General features: G+C 53.7%; 1 protein-coding gene across 1 annotated transcript; it reads left to right on the forward strand.

The window, feature by feature from the left end:
• The first annotated feature begins 15,497 nt into the window (after window positions 1-15,497).
• Window positions 15,498-18,373, forward strand: Grifin (galectin-related inter-fiber protein). Its single transcript, XM_028887402.2, has 5 exons — window positions 15,498-16,978; window positions 17,269-17,348; window positions 17,432-17,591; window positions 17,882-18,048; window positions 18,230-18,373. The coding sequence occupies exons 1-5, from the start codon at window positions 16,967-16,969 to the stop codon at window positions 18,243-18,245; spliced, it is 435 nt and encodes a 144-aa protein (XP_028743235.1). The 5' UTR covers window positions 15,498-16,966; the 3' UTR covers window positions 18,246-18,373.
• The last annotated feature ends 446 nt before the right edge of the window (window positions 18,374-18,819 follow it).

Below are 18,819 nucleotides of genomic sequence, written 5' to 3' on the forward strand. Positions count from 1 at the left end.
AAGAGGGCTGACTGGATATCCACCCCGGGTCTGACTGCAGTCTTTTCCCCACAGGGACTGAGAGGACCCAAGGGGTCCTGGGGGCTAAGCTGGTAAGGGTTCCAAGGAAAAAGGCTGGTCGAGTGAGTCCTGGACCCATCCTGACTCTGGGAAGCCTTCCATGGACAGGCAGCAGGACCCAGCTTGTCCTTGAAGGGCCTATGTGTAAGCACACCTAGAGTCCCCAGAGGAAACAGAGACACTCCCGGATGCAGCCAAGCTCTGTGCTTAGCCCTGCTGATCCCAGAACCACTCTGAGCATCATGGAGGAGAAGGCAGGGCTTAGAGGAACACACCGGCTCCAAAGGGCATGTCTGCTGCATTCTCTCTCTCTCTCTCTCTCTCTCTCTCTCTCTCTCTCTCTCTCTCTCTCTCTTTTTGAAACAGAATCTCCAGGAGAACATACACACACCTTTAATCCCAGCATTCAGGAGGCAGAGGCCGCCTGAATTCGAGGCTACCCTGGTCTACAGAGTGAGTTCCAGGACAGCCAGGGCTACACAGAGAAACCTTATCTCAAAAAACCAAACCAAACAAAAACAAACAAACAACAACAACAACAAGAAACAGAATCTCACTGTCACCTAGACTAGTCTTGGCCTTGAAACCACTGCATAGCCCAGGCTAGCCTGAACCTTTGATCCTCTTGCCTTAGCCTCCCTGCTCAAGGGTTTGCCATTTTCTCAGCTCCTATATAGACCTGAGACTTGGGTCCAAACTGCCTGGAACTTTACCAACCCAGCCAACATTGATTGAGTGCCTGGTGTGTACCAGGCTCCTCGCCGTACAACAAGGACAGTGTAGTTCACGACAACTATCTTTCCCTCCCAGAGAGCATCCTGGGTGCTAGCTGCAAATTCAAGGGGACATGAAGTGTGAAAAGAAAGGCCTAACTCAATTGGGGCAAGGTGCTTGAAGGGATGATTGGAGACAAGGTATATGCAAAGGTCCTGTGGTCACAGAAGAGTAATGGCTAGTTAAGAAGCCAGTGGGAAAGAATGGGTTTGTGGGAGCGGAGGGCAACACATGAATAGACCATAGGAATAGAGAGTGGTCTAACACAGTTTGCAGCGGACTGTCCCCTCTCTGTATGCCACCCCTCTAAGCCACCCCAACCCAGGAGGATTGGAGCCAGGAGCTGACTTGGGGTGAGCTGCTTGTCAGTTGTGACTAACTCAGGTCAGAACCAGTGTGGCTCTGGGCCTGGAGTACACACCAGCGTCACTTATGCAGAACCACACTTTTTAAATTTATTTTTATCTCACATACATTGGTGTTTTCGCCTGCAGGTATGTCTGTGTGAGGGTGTCAGATCCCTTGGAACTGGAGCTACAGACAGTTGTGAGCTGTCACATGGGTGCTGAGGATGGAATCGGGGTCCTCTAGAAGAGCAGCCGGTGCTTTTAACTGCTGAGGCAACTCCCCAGCCCTACAGAACCACATTTACGGACACCCTGAGGTAAAGGCTAGAGTAGCAGAAACAGCCTGCCTATGACCCACGATGCCTCTGTTCCCCGCACCCTCCCCTTCCCCAGAACCCCTCTTCCTCCGGCACCCCTCCCCCTCCCCAAAGCCCCCTCCCTCCCCCCAGCACACAACAGCCGCCAGGCGGGTCCTCTTTGCCCCAGGCCCCCTTTCTCTGCCTCCTCAGCCGAGCAGTTGCTTGAGACTAATTGAATTTTCCGCCTGGGAAGGGTTTGGGGAGTCGAGGGCGGAGCTGGCTGGGAAGACCTTGTTAACAAGGCGGGTGTCCTCCCTCAAGCCCTGCTCCAGCCTCCCCTTCCCCCAGCGCCTCTTGTGGAACGGGGGTGGAGCGCTGGGGAGGGGGCCTGGGAAAAAATGGTCCAGCAGTCAGGAGGAGGCAGCCCCACCCCGGGAGAGTCCTAGCAGACCGAGGAGGCTTGGCTGGCAGCCCTCCGCCTTAATTGTCCTGGGATAAGGCTCACTGGGCCTCAGTTTCCCCTCTTGCCCCAAAGAGACTTGGAACCGGGGTGGGTGCTTTGGCAGGAGCCAGACTGGCCTCACAGCCACTGTGGAGGCCACCCTTCCCTGAGGGGGACCGGCCCCATCCCTCAGAGTAGAAGGACTGAATAGCACAAGGCGGGGGCCACATGTGAGAATCTAAATATGCAGAGGTTCTGTGATACTGGGTCAGATTCTTAGCCAGCAGCCCCCCTCTTTTATAGGCCTCAGCCCCTCCCCCTGTTTCGACAATACTCCAGACACTCGGAGGTGACCGACCCAGCCACACGCTAGCTATTCAGAGCCCTTTGACCCCATCGGCCTCCCAGGACCAGGGAGGCCCATGCTGTTCCCTTGGAAGCTGTAAGGGTGCTGGACAAGAGCCTTGGGAGACTACAGTCAAAGCAGAGGGTTCCCCTGGCTCCTGGCCCCCGCAGTGCCTCCCACGAGTGTGAGTGAGTGGGGCCAGGAGCGGGAGGCAGTGAGGCTCTGTGGTGAGGCTGGTACAGTCAGGTCTCACGGAGGAATTGGTGACTGTGGATTCCTGTGCCTAGGAGCTTTGTAGACCCAGGGCTGGCCAAGCCCAAGAGACACTAAGGCCTTGCCGGGGAACAGCTGCAGTCTCCATACATGTGGGAGAGGAACACCGGGTCCTGGGTCAAGCTGCGGAAGGTCCCTGTGTGTGGCTGCTCACAGCCTGCCTCTGCCCTCATCCAGTCCGCTGCAGACCTGTCTGGGTCCTGATACAGAAACTGAGTGAGCCCAGGGGAGGGTGCCGGGCAGGGGCAGGAAATGGCAGGGTGACTGGGCTGACCCGGAGCTCTGAGCTTCTATCTACAGTGTTGATCTCCGGGTGGCTGTGGCATAGCCCACTTCTCTTCCTGCTCTGGCCCTCAAGGCAGTCACTTTCCTTCCTGCCACCCTTGAAGGGCACATGCTGGGACTCCACATGGTCTCAATGGTCTGTATAGCTAAAGGTCATATGGGACACTGAGTCATCCAGTAAGATCAGGACGAGCTTTGGGGACGATGGCAGCAAGGGTCAGGGAAGGGAATTTCTCTCCACTTACTGTCTGAGATGTCTCACCCCAGGCCCTCTATCCAGTCATCTGCTCTTAACCCCACCCCATCCCCAGGGCTTTCCTGACCGCCTGCCGCTGACCTGGAGGATGCTGGGGCGCAGGCCCTGACCACACCTCAGCACTCCAGGCAGGCAGACGGGAAGGTCTTAGGGACAGCAGGGACATGGCGTGAGTGGACTGGCTCACTCATAGCGTCCAAAAGGCTACTGGAGCTGGAGTGCCTAGTGGAGCTCGAGGCCGGGCAGGAGGCAGGAAGCCCAGCCATTGCAGATCAAGGCAGAGCATCTGCAGAGTGGAGTCTCAGAGGGCTCCAGGCGCCCCAGATGAAGAAGAGAAAATAGTGGGGAGGGCTGGAGAGACGTGAAGACAGAAGTGACAGGGACAGAGACGAGGAGCCACAGAAGGAGTCGGACAGCAGGGCATGGATGAGGAGGGGCAGACGGGGCCATAGAAGAAGGTAAAATATATCAGAGTCCTGTCCTCAGGCTAGGGGCCACGGAGTTCAGGGCTGGGGGACTAGGGGCATCCTTGCTCAGAAATGAACCATCCACTGGGGAGGGCTTGCTGGTCCATTTCTCTTTTGTAGGCTGGGTCTAGAGCCAGGGTGATAGATAGTCCTCCATTAAGATGCCCTGTGGTGCCCTGCCAAGGCTCTTCAAGGGCCCTTTCCCACGTCCTCTCTTTGAACCCAAGGCTGGCACCTTCCCTGAGTTCACAATAGTGACAGGCCCTCATACTCACTTGTCCTGAAACAGGCAGGCATTGCACTGTGAGTACTGTCACTGTGTCAGGACAATACTCACAGGCTTCTGGAGACCCATGTCAGTCACGGGGATGTCAGTCACAGCCTCAGTTCCCCCTCTAAGAGGGCCTTCTCTGAACAGGAAGGAGGAAACCACTGATCCCTAGAGTATGTGTCCATAGTCCAGGAAGGAGCTGTGACCAGAGGAGGAGCGAACTAGGGGATGGGAGGCTTCAGCCGATCCTGTCTTCTCCCACATCCGCCATAATTCTATGATTGTTCCCACTCAGCATCCTGTCTACATGAGTAAAAAGAGAGACAGATAGGCAAAGGATGGACAGAGGGATGGATGGATGGATGGATGGATGGATGGATGTGTGGATGGATGGATGTGTGGATGGATGGATGGATGGATGGATGATGGGTGGATGGATGGTGATGGATGGATGGATGGATGGACGGATGGATGGTGGATGGACAGATGGATGAATGCATGTTTGGATGGATGATGGATGGATAGATGGATGGATGGATGGATGGATGGCTGCAGTCATGGGTCAGGTGATAGATGGAAGGACACATGGTTGAGTGGGTAGGTAGAGTGGGTGGGTGGGATAGAGGAATAGATGGGTAGAGGGATACATGGAAGGGTGCATGGGTGGATGAATGATATGATGGCTAATCTTGGCTGTCAACTTGGTACATCTGGGAAGAGGGACCCTCATTCAAATGCTTGCATCAGATTGGCCCATGAGCATGTCTGGCATTTTCTTGATGTAGAAGTTACCGGCCTACTGTGAATGGTACCAATGGTAACAAAGGTCTTTGAGCGTGGCCCTGGGAGTAAACAATCCAGTTATCAGCACTCCTCTTTGGGTTCTGTTTCAGTTTCTCCTTCAAGTTCCTGCCTTGAGTTCCTGCCTTGGTTTCTCTCACTGATGGACTGCAGCCTGAATTCTGCTATAAACTCTTTCCTTCCTTTCTTAGGGCTTCTATTGCTGCAAAGGAACACCATGATCAAGGCAACTCTTGTTTTGTTTGGTTTTTCGAGACAGGTTTCTCTGTGTAGCTTTGGAGTCTGTCCTGGAACTCCCTTTGTAGAGCAGGCTGGCCTCGAACTCACAGAGATCCACCTGCCTCTGCCTCCCAAGTGCTGGGATTAAAGGTGTGCGCCACCACTGCCTGGCTCCCAAGGCAGCTCTTATAAGGGAAAAAAATTAATTGGGGTTAGTTTCCAATCCAGAGGTTCAGTCCATTATCATCGTGGTGGGTGGCACACAGGCAGACATGGTGCTGGAAAAGGAGCTGAGAGTTCTACATCTTGATCCACAGGTGACAGAAGGAGTTTGTGTCCCACACTGGGTGTACATAGCTTGAGCATAGGAGAGTTCAAAGCACCCCCACACACACACAGTGACACACTTCCTCCAGCAAGGCCACACCTATTCCAACAAGGTCACGCTTACTCCACACCTCCTAAGAGTGCCACTCCTTATGGGGCCATTTTCTTTCAAACCACCACACTACCCAAGTTGCTTTTGGTCATGGTGTTTATCACAACAATAGAACAGATGGATAAATGCAGGGATGGATGGTCAGAAAGATGGATGGATGGATGGATGGATGGATGGATGGATGGATGACCTCTGTCGGTACATTCAGATGAAGCCTGCTGCTATAGGCTGGGAGATGGCATCCCTGGCTAGATGACTCAGAAGAAGTCAAGACTTAGAAACTCCAAACTTCTAAAAAAAAAAAAAAAAAAAAAAAAAAACCTCAATTTCTAGGAGTTCGAAACAGTGTGACCCAGAGCATGAACATGAAGTCATTGAGATAGAAACACCTGGATAGGGCTGAAGAGATGGCTCAGAGGTTAAGAACACTGGATGCTTTTCCAGAGGTCCTGAGTTCAATTTCCAGCAACCACATGGTGGCTCAAAACCATCTACAATGAGATCTGATGTCCTCTTCTGGCCTGCAGGCATACATGCAGGCAGAACACTGTATACATGATAAATAAATAAATCTTTTTTTTTTTTTTTTTTAAAGAAAGAAAGAAAGAAAGAAAGAAAGAAAGAAAGAAAGACCTGGATAGGGATCTGGAAAGGTGGCTCAGTGGTTCAGAGCTTTGGTTGCTCTTGCAGAGGACCAGGGTTCAATTCCCAGTACCCACACAGTGGCTCACAATCATCCATAACTCCAGTTCCAGAGGACCTGATGCTCTCTTCTGGCCTGTGTGGACTCCAGGCATGCCTCTGGTACACATACACACACACACACACAAGTAAAACACCTGTGCTCATAACACATAAAGTAAGCAAATAAATAAATCTTTAAAATAATTTTAAAACAAAGAAGTCGGATAAGACTTTCTTCAGGACCACAGAGAACCCAGAAAGCCCTTGTGTGGAAAGCGTTGGGGTCTCCTAGCAGAAAACAGTCTTCCAACTTCTTCCTGGTGCAGCCACGGTCAGAGGGTGGAGGCCTAACCAGCCACGTGAGGAAGCCAAGCCTTCAGGCTCACCTCTCGACAAACAAGCCCTGAAGACCCCAGGGTCTCCCCGCCCAGCCCCTGCTTCCGTGGCACAAACACAAGGATACATGTGTGCAAACGCCTTTCTGTGAACACAAACTCTGTGTGGCTGCAGATAACTCTTCACCCAGCCCTGCCTCTAACCTGTGACCTTGGCCATACACTGCCCTTTCCTGGCCTCTGTGTCCCGCTATGGGCTAAGAACACGAGTCCTTCATCGGTCGCTCGAGGATGGAGGGGCTGGCCTGTGCGAGGGCTGTGGGGCTGGGTGTGGACCAGGTCCTCCCGAGCCAACTTGGCCCCCGCTCTGGTGTCTGACCCCCACGCTTCCTCCCTGCACCCCCTCTGGGGAGGGACCTTAATTAACATCTTCCTGTTCAGTTTCCAAAAACATATTTGGGAGGATTATTTTGCAAAGGAAATGTTTTTGAAAGAATCTCGAGGCCCGTTGTTCCAACCCAGGGCAGTGGGGGCAGCGGTCAGAGCAGGGACATCGAGCAGGGCTTAGGGGGGGGACCCTGGTGGTCAGGTGAACAGACCTAAGAGGCTCTATCCCTCAGTCCCCTCTCAGAGCTGCATCCACCTCCCAAGAGGACAGGGTCCTGGGTGACAGTCAAAGGATCAGGAAAAGACAGAGGAGGAAGGGGGAAATGGGGGCACGCCCTTCGCAAGCCACCACGGCAAGCCCCAGGTGTGTCTCAGGCCCTGTGTCTGGATCCCTTACCCTACTTCTCCTGGGCAAACGCCTCCACAGACTCCCAACCTGGTCTAGTCTTCCTCCTTACTCTCCTGAACCTCCAAAGTGACCCTGGGATCTGTGTTCAACCCACTTTGACCGTCCTCTGACCATGAAGACAGGTATCCTCCAGCACCTTGGGGACTTGTTCTGTATGGAGCCTGTGTCTGTCTGTTCAGCGGCTTGGACACCTTAAGTTCATGTTTGAACTTGGTCCATGGAAGACCTTTGTCCACTGCTTAGGTTATATGCATATCCCAATCCATCCTTCCTTCCTTCCTTCCTTCCTTCCTTCCTCCTCCTCCCTCCCTCCCTCCCTCCCTCCCTCCCTCCTCCCTCTCCCTCTCCCTCTCTCCTTCCTCCCTCTCCTTCCTTCTTTTCTTTTTCTCTTTAAAATAAACCAGATTCATTTTATTTTTATTTGTATGTGTGTCCAAGTGTGGTGTGTGCATGTGTACTCACAGGTGCCTGTGGAAGCCAGAAGGGGGCGTCAGATTCCTTGAAGCTGGAGTTACCGGTGGTTGTGAGCCACCTGACATGGGTGCTGGGCACCGGACTTGGGTCCTCTGCGAGAGCAACAGGAGCTGAGAACCACTGAGCCGTCTCTCCAGCCTGCCTGTCTTCCTTCCTCTCTTTCCATGGGGTCTCAGGTACGTGGTTTTAAGGATGGAGACAAGCACTCTGCTAACGGAGCTGCACCCCAGCCCCCAGCCCCCCCATCCTTTCCTTCCTTCCCTTGTTCCTCTTAATTATTTCTCCCAAGGGCTGGAATCACGGACCTAAGCTGACTACTTCTCCGCAACCTTTCTTCTTTTTCTTTTCTTTCTTTTCTCTTTCTTTCCTTCCCTCCCTCCCTCCCTCCCTTCCTTCTTTCTTTCTTTTTTTTAGTGTAGTCCAGGCTACCCTCAAGGAAGGCTGAACTGATCCCATGTACTCCACCTCTCAAATTCTGAGATTATAAGCCCGTACCCCCACACTTGGTTTGCGGGGTGCTGGGGAGTGAACTCGGGGCCTGGTGCACACTCAGCAAGCACTCTACCCACTGGGGCACATCTCCAGGCTCCTGTGTTCTTCCTGTCCTGAGAATCAACTGCACAGTAACGTTCCCTCTGCCACAGACCCAGCAGGATTGTTGGCATTTGGGAAGCACCAGCCATGATCACTTTATGTTATCCTTCTCTCTGATGGAAATGACTGTCTCCCTTAGGGGGGCTCAGGAGACCCCATGGGCCCTGCCCTGACACTGACCCATGAAGACAGCAGACCATCTCTCAGCTGTGACCGCTCAGTGCTAGCCCCGCCCCCCATGAACATATGTAGCTTTCCGTTCACTCTTAGCTTATGCCCCAACCTGTCACCTGCCGCTCCTTCCTGTCCATTGTGAACCCTCCACTAGATTTCAGTCCACAGGTGTGTTCCATAAACTCTGTTGAATGACTGAATGATGACTTGGTCATGGACCTAGAGGAAGTTCTCCTAAAAAAAAAAATCCTTTAGTTCAAAAGAGCACCCCTCAGGTACTGGGGACATAGCTTGGTGGCGTTTGCCCAGCATGCAGGAAGCCCAGAATTCGATCCCAGAACCTCATAAAGAAGGTGTGGTGGCCAGTGTCTATGATTCCAACACTTGGGAGGTAGAGACAGGAGGGTCAGAAGTTCAAAGTCATCCTCAGCTATGTGATGAGTGCCAGGCTAGCCTTGGCTACATGAGACCCTGTCTCAACAACTACAAGAAACATCCGTCAGATCCTACTTCCTAGATACCCATGCTCCTCGGTGCCAGCTTCACCCTACGCCTCAGCTTCCACCCTGTCTTGACTTCCTAGTTACAAGCCAGCCTCAGCTCTCCACTGGCCTCTGGCCCCCTCATGCTGGAGAAATTCCACAGCTTCATCCAGGGCTGGCCACTCAGAGGACATTTCTCAATCCCCTCGGGGACCCGAGGCAGGGGTGGGACAGCGGGTCAGAGTCTGCAGCCAGCTGGGGAAAGTGCTGGGCAAGCGTGAAGGACACAGGACAAAGGGGCTGTACTCACTGTGGAGGTCCTCTGCCATTTCCCCTAAGCCTATGTGGGCCTCAGTTTCCCTTTGAGAAAAGAGTTTGCTGGGGCTGCCCAGCCTGGGATGGGCACTCGCTGATCTCTTCTAGTCTCTTGCATTTTTGCCTGACTTTGCTCAAGTGTTTCTACCTATCTCTGTCAATATTGCTTTTCTTCTCTCACCTCCCACTTTCTTATGATTGAACATAAGGACTCATGCAGACAGGCAGGCACTCTTCCACAGCGCTCCATCCCTGGCCCTTTGTTTATTCTTGAGGTTAAGACCGAGTCTCACCAGGCTGGCATTGAATTCATGATCCTCTTGCTTCAGCCTTGCTTAGAGCTGGGGTGAGAAGCTGCGGACACCAGGCGCTGCCATTTCTACTTTTTCCATCCGTTGCCTTCTCTTTGTCTCCCCTCTCGTCCCCATTTCCAGCTCTCCCCGCCTCTTCAGTGTTCTGTGGGGGCTCAACTCAAGCTCCTCCCCATCCCACAGATGTCCTGGAACTGGTGTGAGGTTATTTCGGGAGTTGGTGGCTCCCCTGGGTCTTTCCCAAGCGCCTTGGCGGGATGAGACACTTTGGAAGCCAGTGGGCTCTGCCGCTGCCTGAGCAGGCAGCCTGTGCTGCCGGAGGCTGAGGGGAGTGTGGTCCAGGCACACAGCACAGACTTCCTGGTGACAGAGACTCTGGCCGAGGCCAGAGCCTGTCCCTAAGGATTCCAGGGAAGGGCTCATTCCCAGCTGTGGGTGCAACATAGAATTTATTTCCTTTCTCTTTATCTCTTTGTCATATTTTATTTTTTGAGACAGGATCTCATGTAACCTAGGCTGGCTTCCAACTTGCTATGCAGCCAAGGATGACCCTGAATTTCACATCTTCCTGGGATGGCTGAGTGCCAATCATGCCCAATTTGTGCTGTTTCGGGGATGGGACTCAGGGCTTCATGCTTGCTAGGCAAGCAGTCTACCAACCAAGCGACACCCCCAACCCCGCTTTTTTTGTTTGGTTGTTTTAAATACGACTGTGTAACCTAGGTAGGCGTGGAACTCAAAGTCTGCCCTGCCTCTGCCTCCTGACTTCAGGGACTACAGATTTGAGCCATCACAACTGTCGCATAATTTTTTTCTGATGTTTAAAAAATAAAAATAATAAAGAAGGTCTGTGGCGTGCTAGGGAGACAGCTCTGTGGGTAAAGCGCTTGCTGTACAAGCGTGAGGACCTGGGTTCGAGTCCCCAGTACTCATGTAAAAACCCAGCATGGCACACCTATAACCTCAGAGCTGGGAGTGGGGGTGGGCAGATCCCTGGAGCTCACCAGCTAACCGTTTTAGCCAATTGGTGAGTCTCAAGTTCAGTGAGAGATCCTGTCTCAAAAACAAGATAAAGCAAAAGCACTCGTAAGGTGGAGGGTGACAGAGGAAGCCATCTGATGTGGGCAACCTCAGACATTTATGGACACACACACATGCATGTAGTACACACACATGAACACACACTTAAAATTTTTAAAATATTTTTTATTTTATTTTACATGCTTAAGTGTTTTGACTGTGTACCATGTGCATGCAGTACCTGCAGAGACCAGAAGAGGGCATTGGATTCCCTGGAGCTGGAGTCACAGATGGTTTGTGAGCCGCCGTGGGGGTGCTGGGAATTGGACCAGAGTCCTCTGGCAGAGCAGCCAGTGCTCTAAACTGCTGAGCCATCGCTCCAGCCTCCTCCCCTGACATTTTTCTAAGTGCACAAGATAAATTTTAATTATACACTTCATCTAATCCAGTATGTCAAAACTTATCATTTAAACATGTAATCAATATAAAAATCATTACTGGGATAATTACCGGAAGATAGTAACTGCACAAATCGGTGGGTGTGACAGGGACATTTCCGTTCATGCATGTGTCATGGGTTGATCTCACCTACCCTCCCTTTCCTACCCACTTCCTACGCTCTCGCCAGCTCTTACCATCCTTAATGCCTCCCTTCTTTATGCTTCTTGGTCTTTTTGGTTTTTGAGGTTTCCATGTTTGAAAGAAAACATGTAGCACTTGCCTTTCTTAAATTTTTTTCTTTTTTAATTTGCTTTGTTTTTGAGACAAGGTTTCGTGTAACTGAGGCTCGCCTTGAACTTCTGATTCTTAGGTGCTGTAGTAAGTCAGGCATGGTGATACATGACTGTGGTCTCAGTACTCCAGAGGCTGAGGCAGGAGGATCTCAGAGAATTCAAGGCTAGAATGAGATCAACCATGTCTCAAAAAAGGGAGGAGAGGGCTGGCCATGTGGTGCATCAGGTAGAGCACTTATCCAGCATGCATGAAGTCCTGGATTCTATCCTATAACCCTGGCACTCAGGAGGTGGAGGAAGGATCAGTAGAGCAAGATCATCCTCAGCTACATTAGTGAGTTCGAGGGCAGCCTTGGCTGCATACAGCTCTGTCTCCAAAGGAAGAAAGGAAGAGATTATTAACAGGAACTTGCACGCCATTTGTCCTGATTTCAGAATCTAGTATGTGTTATACACTCACATCTCCATGGGACATTCCAGATGCTTAAAGGATGCATTCTATCAGTCTCTCCCTCTGCAATATGAACCGCACAGACAGTTGGTCCTGCTTTCTCAATGTCTATCCATACACGATGCAGTCGTGCTCCACAAATGCCCACTGCAGGCTGTGTGTGTGTGTGTGTGTGTGTGTGTGTGTGTGTGGCAAGTGCATGTGTGTAACCTTTGCACTCAATAATTTGAATATCCATTATACACATTTAAAAAAAAAGCTGGGCTTGGCTGTGACCACCTGTAACTCTGGTGCTGTGGGGGAAAGGCAACTGGAGTGTCACTGGGGCTTGGGGCCACCATCCTAGCACCTCCAGGGTCAGTTAGAGACAAGTGACAGAGCAGGACACCAGACGTCCTCCTCTGCCCTAAGCACGCGCGCGCGCGCGCGCGTGCGCGCGCACACACACACACACACACACACACACACACACACACACACACACACACACACACAAATTAAAAATAAATCTTTAAAATAAAACAATACTCCTGTCTGGTGACCCGTGTCCTCCGTCCCTCCCTGGTTCTGAGCCAGTCCTCAGAATTCCCGCACCTATATCTTTAGCATAGCTTGAAAGGGATCCCCAGACACTCGGCTGTCTGATTGTATTTACAGCTCTTCCTTCCTCCAGTCCTGTCCCCAGGTCTGTTTATAGCCCTGGCAGCCTGCGTTGTCCCTGGAGCCCAGCATGCATCTGGAGAAAATATCTAGCTCCCCCCAGGTCAGATGTTAGTGAGCAGGCATGCCCTGCCTGCCCAGCTGGCCCTAACCTGCCTGCTTGTGTTGTATCTGTGTCCCGGGCAACTCTCTGTATGCCATACCTGGACGGTTGACCTCAAAGATGGCTGCACGTTGGGCTCAGTTTGCATTGAATGAGTTAGTTTTCACAGCCCAGCCTCTTGTGCTTTAGATAGTTGGAAGGGAATCCCTCCTCCATTCCCTCTTCTGCTGTGTGCCATAACTGACTAGGGTATCTGGGCATCTTCCTTTGACTTGGCTCCTTACTGCCCCCTGGAGGCTGTTCACAGCAACAGCCTGCAGCGTCCAGCAGTGGTCTGTTTCTCCATCCATAAAGGGATCACACCAGGGCTGTGAACAGATGCGAACACTCTTTGATGATTGTAAAGTTAATGGATTATTGGTGAGTTTGGCCCAGACACTGACGGGTGTAGCCAAGAAAAGGGATTCCTCTTCATTCTGCCCTCGCCAGGGCACATGCTGGTCTCACTGTGGGAAACCCTCACACGACAATATATCCCACTCTCCTCCAGTCCACTATGATGCCACCTCCTTCAGGAAGTGTCCTAATGGTTCACATCTAAGCCAGATATCTCTTCCTCTCCTCCTTTCTTTTTATTTATTTTTCTTTTTCTCTTGTGATAGGGTCTCTTTATGTGATCCTGGATGTACTGGAACCCCTATGTAGACCAGGCTGGTCTCAAACTCATAGAGATCCACCTGCCTCTGCCTCCCTAGTGCTGAGATTAAAGGCCCCACCACATGTGGCTTTTTTTTTCCTTATGCCCTCCTCCTCTTGTTCTTCTTGTTCTCTTTTCCGAGAAAGGGTGTCGCTCTGTAGCCCAGGCTGGCCTCCAACTTTGGATCCTTCTGCCTCAGCCTCCTGTGTGCTGAGATTCTAGTCCTGGGCCGCCACACCCAGATTATTGTTGGTTTGGGCACACACACACACACACACCACACACACACCACCACCACACAACACCCCGCCCACCTTCTAACTCCTGTTCATTCTACAGCACCCAACCTCAGTGTCTCCTCCTCCTGGAAGCCCACCCTGATGGACTCCCATCCCGCCAGCAGCTGTGCTCTCAGGGGATGGTCCAGCACCGTGTTAGGGTGGGACTCAGGCACACTGGTGGCTTCAAACCTGGCTCGGTGATGGGCTAGCTGTGGCTCTACGCTCTCACACCTGCTCCAGACTATAAATTTCAGGCTGTCAGCTACAGAAATGCACGTAAACTGCCCAGAAGGTACCTGGCAGAGAGCAAGCCTGGGCTATGCATAGTGACCCTTTCTTAACAACTACCTGGTCGTAGTGGCACAGATCTATAACCGCAGCACTGAGGAGGCTAGAACAGAAGGATAGAAACTTGGAGGCCAGCCTGGGCTACATAGGGGCATTCTTTTCATTTATTTTTATTTTATGTGCATTGGTGTTTTGCCCGCATGTATGTCTGTATGAGGTAGTCAGTTGTGAGCTGCCATGTGGGTGCTGGGAATTGAACCTGGGACCTCTGGAAGAGCAGCCAGTGCTCTTAACCCCTGAGCCATCTCTCTAGCTCCCCATAGGGGCATTCTTAAGAACAAATGGACAGAAGAAAAAACAAAGTATGATGAAAAGAGGAGGAGAAAAAGGAGGAAGAAGAGGAGGAAGAAGAGGAGGAGGAAGAGCAAAAGGGGAGGAAGAAGGAGTGAGGAGGAGAAGGAGATGAGGAGCAGAGGGGGACAGGTGGCACTATGCACTAGGCAGGGACTGGCCAAGGTGGCCTCCTATCCCTATCCTGGTGAGCTCCTCCCGGAAGCTGGGTGGAGACCTGCTCCTGTTTCAGAACCTTCAAAGTCAACAGCTCCAGGCAAACCTGCACATCCGGGAGGGGGTGGAGGCAGGAGGAGGCTGGTACCTACGTATCAGGTCTGTTAGGTATTCTCAGCTCTGAACCACCGCATCTGGCACCCGGCCCCACTGGACAGCATGTCACAGAGGAGCGTTGCCCACCACACCGTCTGGCCTCACAAGACCAACCAAGCCAGGGCAGAGGCAGCCAGAGAAGGATCTGGGCTGCCTGGCGTTGTGTGAGGACAAGGTGCGTCTCGGGTCTCCTCTCCACCCGTTCTGTCCCCAGGACTGTAACTGTTTGGGTTATCAGGAGCTGTCATAGCCTCCTGCCCCAACCCTACCGGACCCAAGTTCCAGCCACTCAGAGGGATCCAAGAACAGACCTGCATGATACCGTGGGGAGGAGCCCAGATGTGGGTGCACAGCTGACCTCCTAGAATGGCCTGGGGTTCCCAGGTTTTCCAGAGCTGCAGACTGGACATGGGCAGCTGCCAGCTTTCCTGCAGCACCAACCCCATGAGCCCGAAGAAGGGAGGTGGAGGCTCACAGAGTAATGAGACCACCGGAAGCAAGCACTTTGGCCTCCCTGCCCCGGGCAGCAACACCTGGGCCTCCTGTCCAGCAGATCTGGGGGCCCCCATGCCCAGGTCTCCCCCAGGCCCTCGCTAGGGCCTCCAGGCAGCCAGCGCCCGAGAACAAGGTGCTTGCACCGGTGTTTTTCTCATTGCAGAGAAGATGGAGGGAGGGCGGCTGATCCAGTTCTCCTGTCCACTGTGCAGTTTGTCTGCCTTTGTCTGCCTTCCGTCACCACGCAGACAGGCAAGTGGATGAGGCCAGCACGGCAAGCCCAGTGGGAAGCCGAGAAGCCCAGAGGCTCCTGACTTCAGTCGCCAGCGAGTCAGAGAACATGTTCCACACTCCCAGCTGTGGGCTTTTCCCCAGCCGTGAGCCTTGGGCACTGACCAGTAGTCTCAACACTCCTTCACAGGGGACAGGAAAACAGGGAGCCCATGAAACTGGCCAGCTACCTCCTACGAGGCCCTGTGGCCCAGAGGTTTTGAGTGTGGGGTTTTTTAAAAATAATAATTTATTTATTTTTATTTTATATGCATTGGAGTTTTGCCTTCATGTGTGTCTGTGAGAGTGTCAGATCCTCTGGAACAGGGTCACAGACAGTTGTGAGCTGTCATGTGGTTGCTGGGAACTGAACCCAGGTCCTATGGAAGAGCAGTCAGTGCTCTTAACCACTAAGCCATCTCTCCAGCCCCCAAGTATGTCTTCTGAGAGTCTCTCACTTGTCGATTTGGGCATCCTGGCTGGCTAGAGAACTCCAGAATCTGCTTGTCTCTCTCTGTGGTGTTGAGATTACAAGCACAGGCCACTCACTGTGTTCTGCATTTGCCTGGCTGCTGGGCATCAAACTCAGGTCCTCACACTTACACAGAGAGCAAACACTTTACTGACTGTACTAAATTGTACTGACTGTACCAAAAAGGGGTTTCACCGTGTTCCTCTGGGGAGGTGAGTGTGTGGGGTCTGCATCCACAGCAGCGGGACAGGTAAGGTTGGAGAGTGTGGGGAAGTAGACCCGGCAAGCCCAGCAGGTTCACCCCATGGAGCCTCTGCTGCCTTTGGCTGCCCCCTGCAGGAAGAGCCAACCCTGCCCCTTCCCTGATGCAGAGAAATACTAGGTCACTCCGCCAGGCCAGTGAGGCGTTTCTGTGTCCTGCCTGACCTTGGTATCCATCATTCCCTGCCAGAGAGTGTCCATGCAGCGGCACCTTGGAAGAGGCAAAGCAGGCCAGAGGCTAAGCCCTGCCAGGGCCTGGAGAGGGGAACGGTGGTGGAAAAACCCCTGGGGACAGGAGGGAAGGGACAGAGATCATCAACCCCTCATCTGCAGGCAGCAGTTCCAAGGCTCTGGGCCCCCAGCCTAACTACACTGTGGCCCAACTTCCCTCCTTGGAGAGTCCCAGAGGCCCCCACAGCCGCCCCCACAGACTTGGGCTTCTCTCCTCTGTCCTTGAGGTGGCCTCGGGGGCCTCAGCAGACCCCTCTTATTGGCTCAGCCTAAGAGGCAGCCGGCCAGGAGGCGCATGGGGGTGTGGGAAAGGACCTCCCCATCTGTAGACTGGGGACTGGAATGTGCTGAGCCGAGCCCAGCCTAATCCTCCATTCATCCCCTGGAGGCCACTGAGCCACTGTACAGGGCAGCCCCGAGGGTGGGGGGACAGGAGGAGGAACACACTCCCAGCATGGTGGACAGTGGATGGATGGTCGGACAGACCCCCATAAGGCCAGCCAGGCTTGCATGCGAGGGCTTGCCTCCCTCACCCTTGGAGACAGATGGGCCAGTTTGGGGCTCTGGTACATGGGGTGGGGCTTGGTCATACCCTTCCTACAAAGATGGGAGGCGTGTCCCCAGATGTGTGCAAGACCCTGAGAAGTCACAGTGGCAGAGCCAGGCGGACCGAGGAAGCTTGTTGAGAGGACGACCGGTGACCCTGCCGAGAATGAACCCAGGGAAAGAGATCTGCTCCTAAGCCATGTGCCCAGCCCCCTCTCCAGCAGGGGTAGCCTGAGGGGAGGAGAGGTCCATGTGGCCCAGACAAGGCCCTGGAGGTGGGGCTCCTGTGCCCCGCCCCAGCAGGCTCCGCTATATCCCCAGCTGCCTCGCCCTCCCCGTGGCTGAGGGCAATGGCGTTGCAGGTGGGTAAGACCGCTGCCATGGGCGCTTTCCTATGCTGGAGAAGGAAGAGTGGGGACATCTAGCAGGTCATCTACGCCCCACTATAGAGCCGAGGGACATCGACGTCTTCTCTTCAGACCCCAAACAGAGGGGCTATGGGGGTCAGGTGTCCGGATCACCCCACCCAGAGCGGCAACGAGGTGGAGGCCTTGGGCTGGGTGGGAGTGAGTCTCCCTGAGGAAACCGTACACTTGGGGGGGGTAGGAGGCTGCAGCCCTTTGGGGCGTTATCCCCTGTGTTTTCCCTTCAGTTTGAAGCCTTCTGTGCAGGGGGCCTGGCCCCGGGCTGGAGCCTGACAGTCCAGGGACATGCAGATGCTGGAGAGGACAAGTAAGAGCCTCCTTCCCTTCCCGGGTCCGAGGTCGGAACCCTGCAGCCACACTCCTGACCCTGAGCACACCCCTCGCCCACAGGTTTGAGATCAACTTCTTAACTGATGCGGGAGACATCGCTTTCCACGTCAAGCCCCGGTTCTCCAGTGCCACGGTGGTGGGCAATGCCTTCCAGGGGGGACGCTGGGGACAGGAGGAGGTGTCCAGTGTGTTCCCGCTGACCCTGGGAGAGCCCTTTGAGGTGATGGGGCTTGTGGGAGGAAGCAGATGAGGAGATGGGTGCCCAAGGCCAATGGAGAAGGGGACTATAGTGGATATTTACATGGGTTGGTGCAATGGCCTCCCTGCTGGGCCTGGGTGGCCTCCCTTTCCTCAGTTTCCCTACTTGTTCACTGGGATGCTTCTCTCTCTGGCTGCCAGTCTCCCTGTCTTTGAGAAAAGAGGGGTCCCCAGCTGGGAACTCAGGGTTAGGTAGGCCATGTTGTGCTTTGCCAAGTAGCTGGGATCCCCCATGCTCTCCCTCCCCCACAGATGGAGGTGAGTGCGGACGCAGAACACTTCCACATTTACGCCCAGGAACACAAGGTGCTCCAGTTCCCACACCGTCACCGACCCCTGGCCACCATCACCAGAGTGCGGGTGCTCAGCGACCATCGGCTGGCACAGGTGGAGCTAGCCAAGCGGAGCCTGAGCTGGGGGTAATGCGCCCACCCTGCCCTCCATGCACCTCATCAGGGACCTCCTATTCGTCTGCACCCTGGATGGCCATAGCATGCTGCCCGCTCTTGGCCTTGCATATCTGTCCCCCACTCTCACCCCCAGTAGTCCACATCTGGTCAGAGCGAGTGGAGTTAAGATTGTAACCTTGCATTCTTGCAGGGATGGGGGCTACTGAGTGGACCCCAGCCTCCAAGAGCCAGCCTTGGTCATCTTTGCCTCCTCTGCCACCTGGAGCCGTACCCCGTGGCTGCAGGGGAGCTGGGGCTCGGTGTGAACCCCCAGCTTTACCTTCAATAAAATATGAGCAGGTTACAGTATTGGCTGCTGTGGAGGTGGGGACGCGGTGGAGGTGGGGACGCTGTGGAGGTGGGGACGACTGTGGAGGTGGGGACACTGTGGAGGTGATGTGGAGCGCTGTGGGAGGTGGGGACACTGTGTGGCGGGGGGACGCTGTGGAGGGGGGGACGCGGTGCAGGGGCGTGATAGCCACAGATGTGCTTGCTAGGGCAGTGGCCTTCTGGAGACCAATGTCGCCTCAGGCGCTGCCCAGTCCCTCCCTTGTCCCTAAGACCCTGGAGTCTGGGGTTGGACTTCAAAGGACACTCTGTCATGGGGTGGAACATGGCCACCAGGGTAGAAAGGAGACTCTGGATGGGGTCTTGAACCCAGGTTGGGAGAGTTGGCATAGGGTCTGTCTGGCCCAGCCTAAGACACCACTTCAGAGGCCCCAGGCTTCCTGGAAGCTTCCT

The sequence above is a fragment of the Peromyscus leucopus genome, chromosome 23 (assembly GCF_004664715.2).
Source record: "Peromyscus leucopus breed LL Stock chromosome 23, UCI_PerLeu_2.1, whole genome shotgun sequence".
NCBI classification, from domain to species: Eukaryota; Metazoa; Chordata; class Mammalia; order Rodentia; family Cricetidae; genus Peromyscus; species Peromyscus leucopus.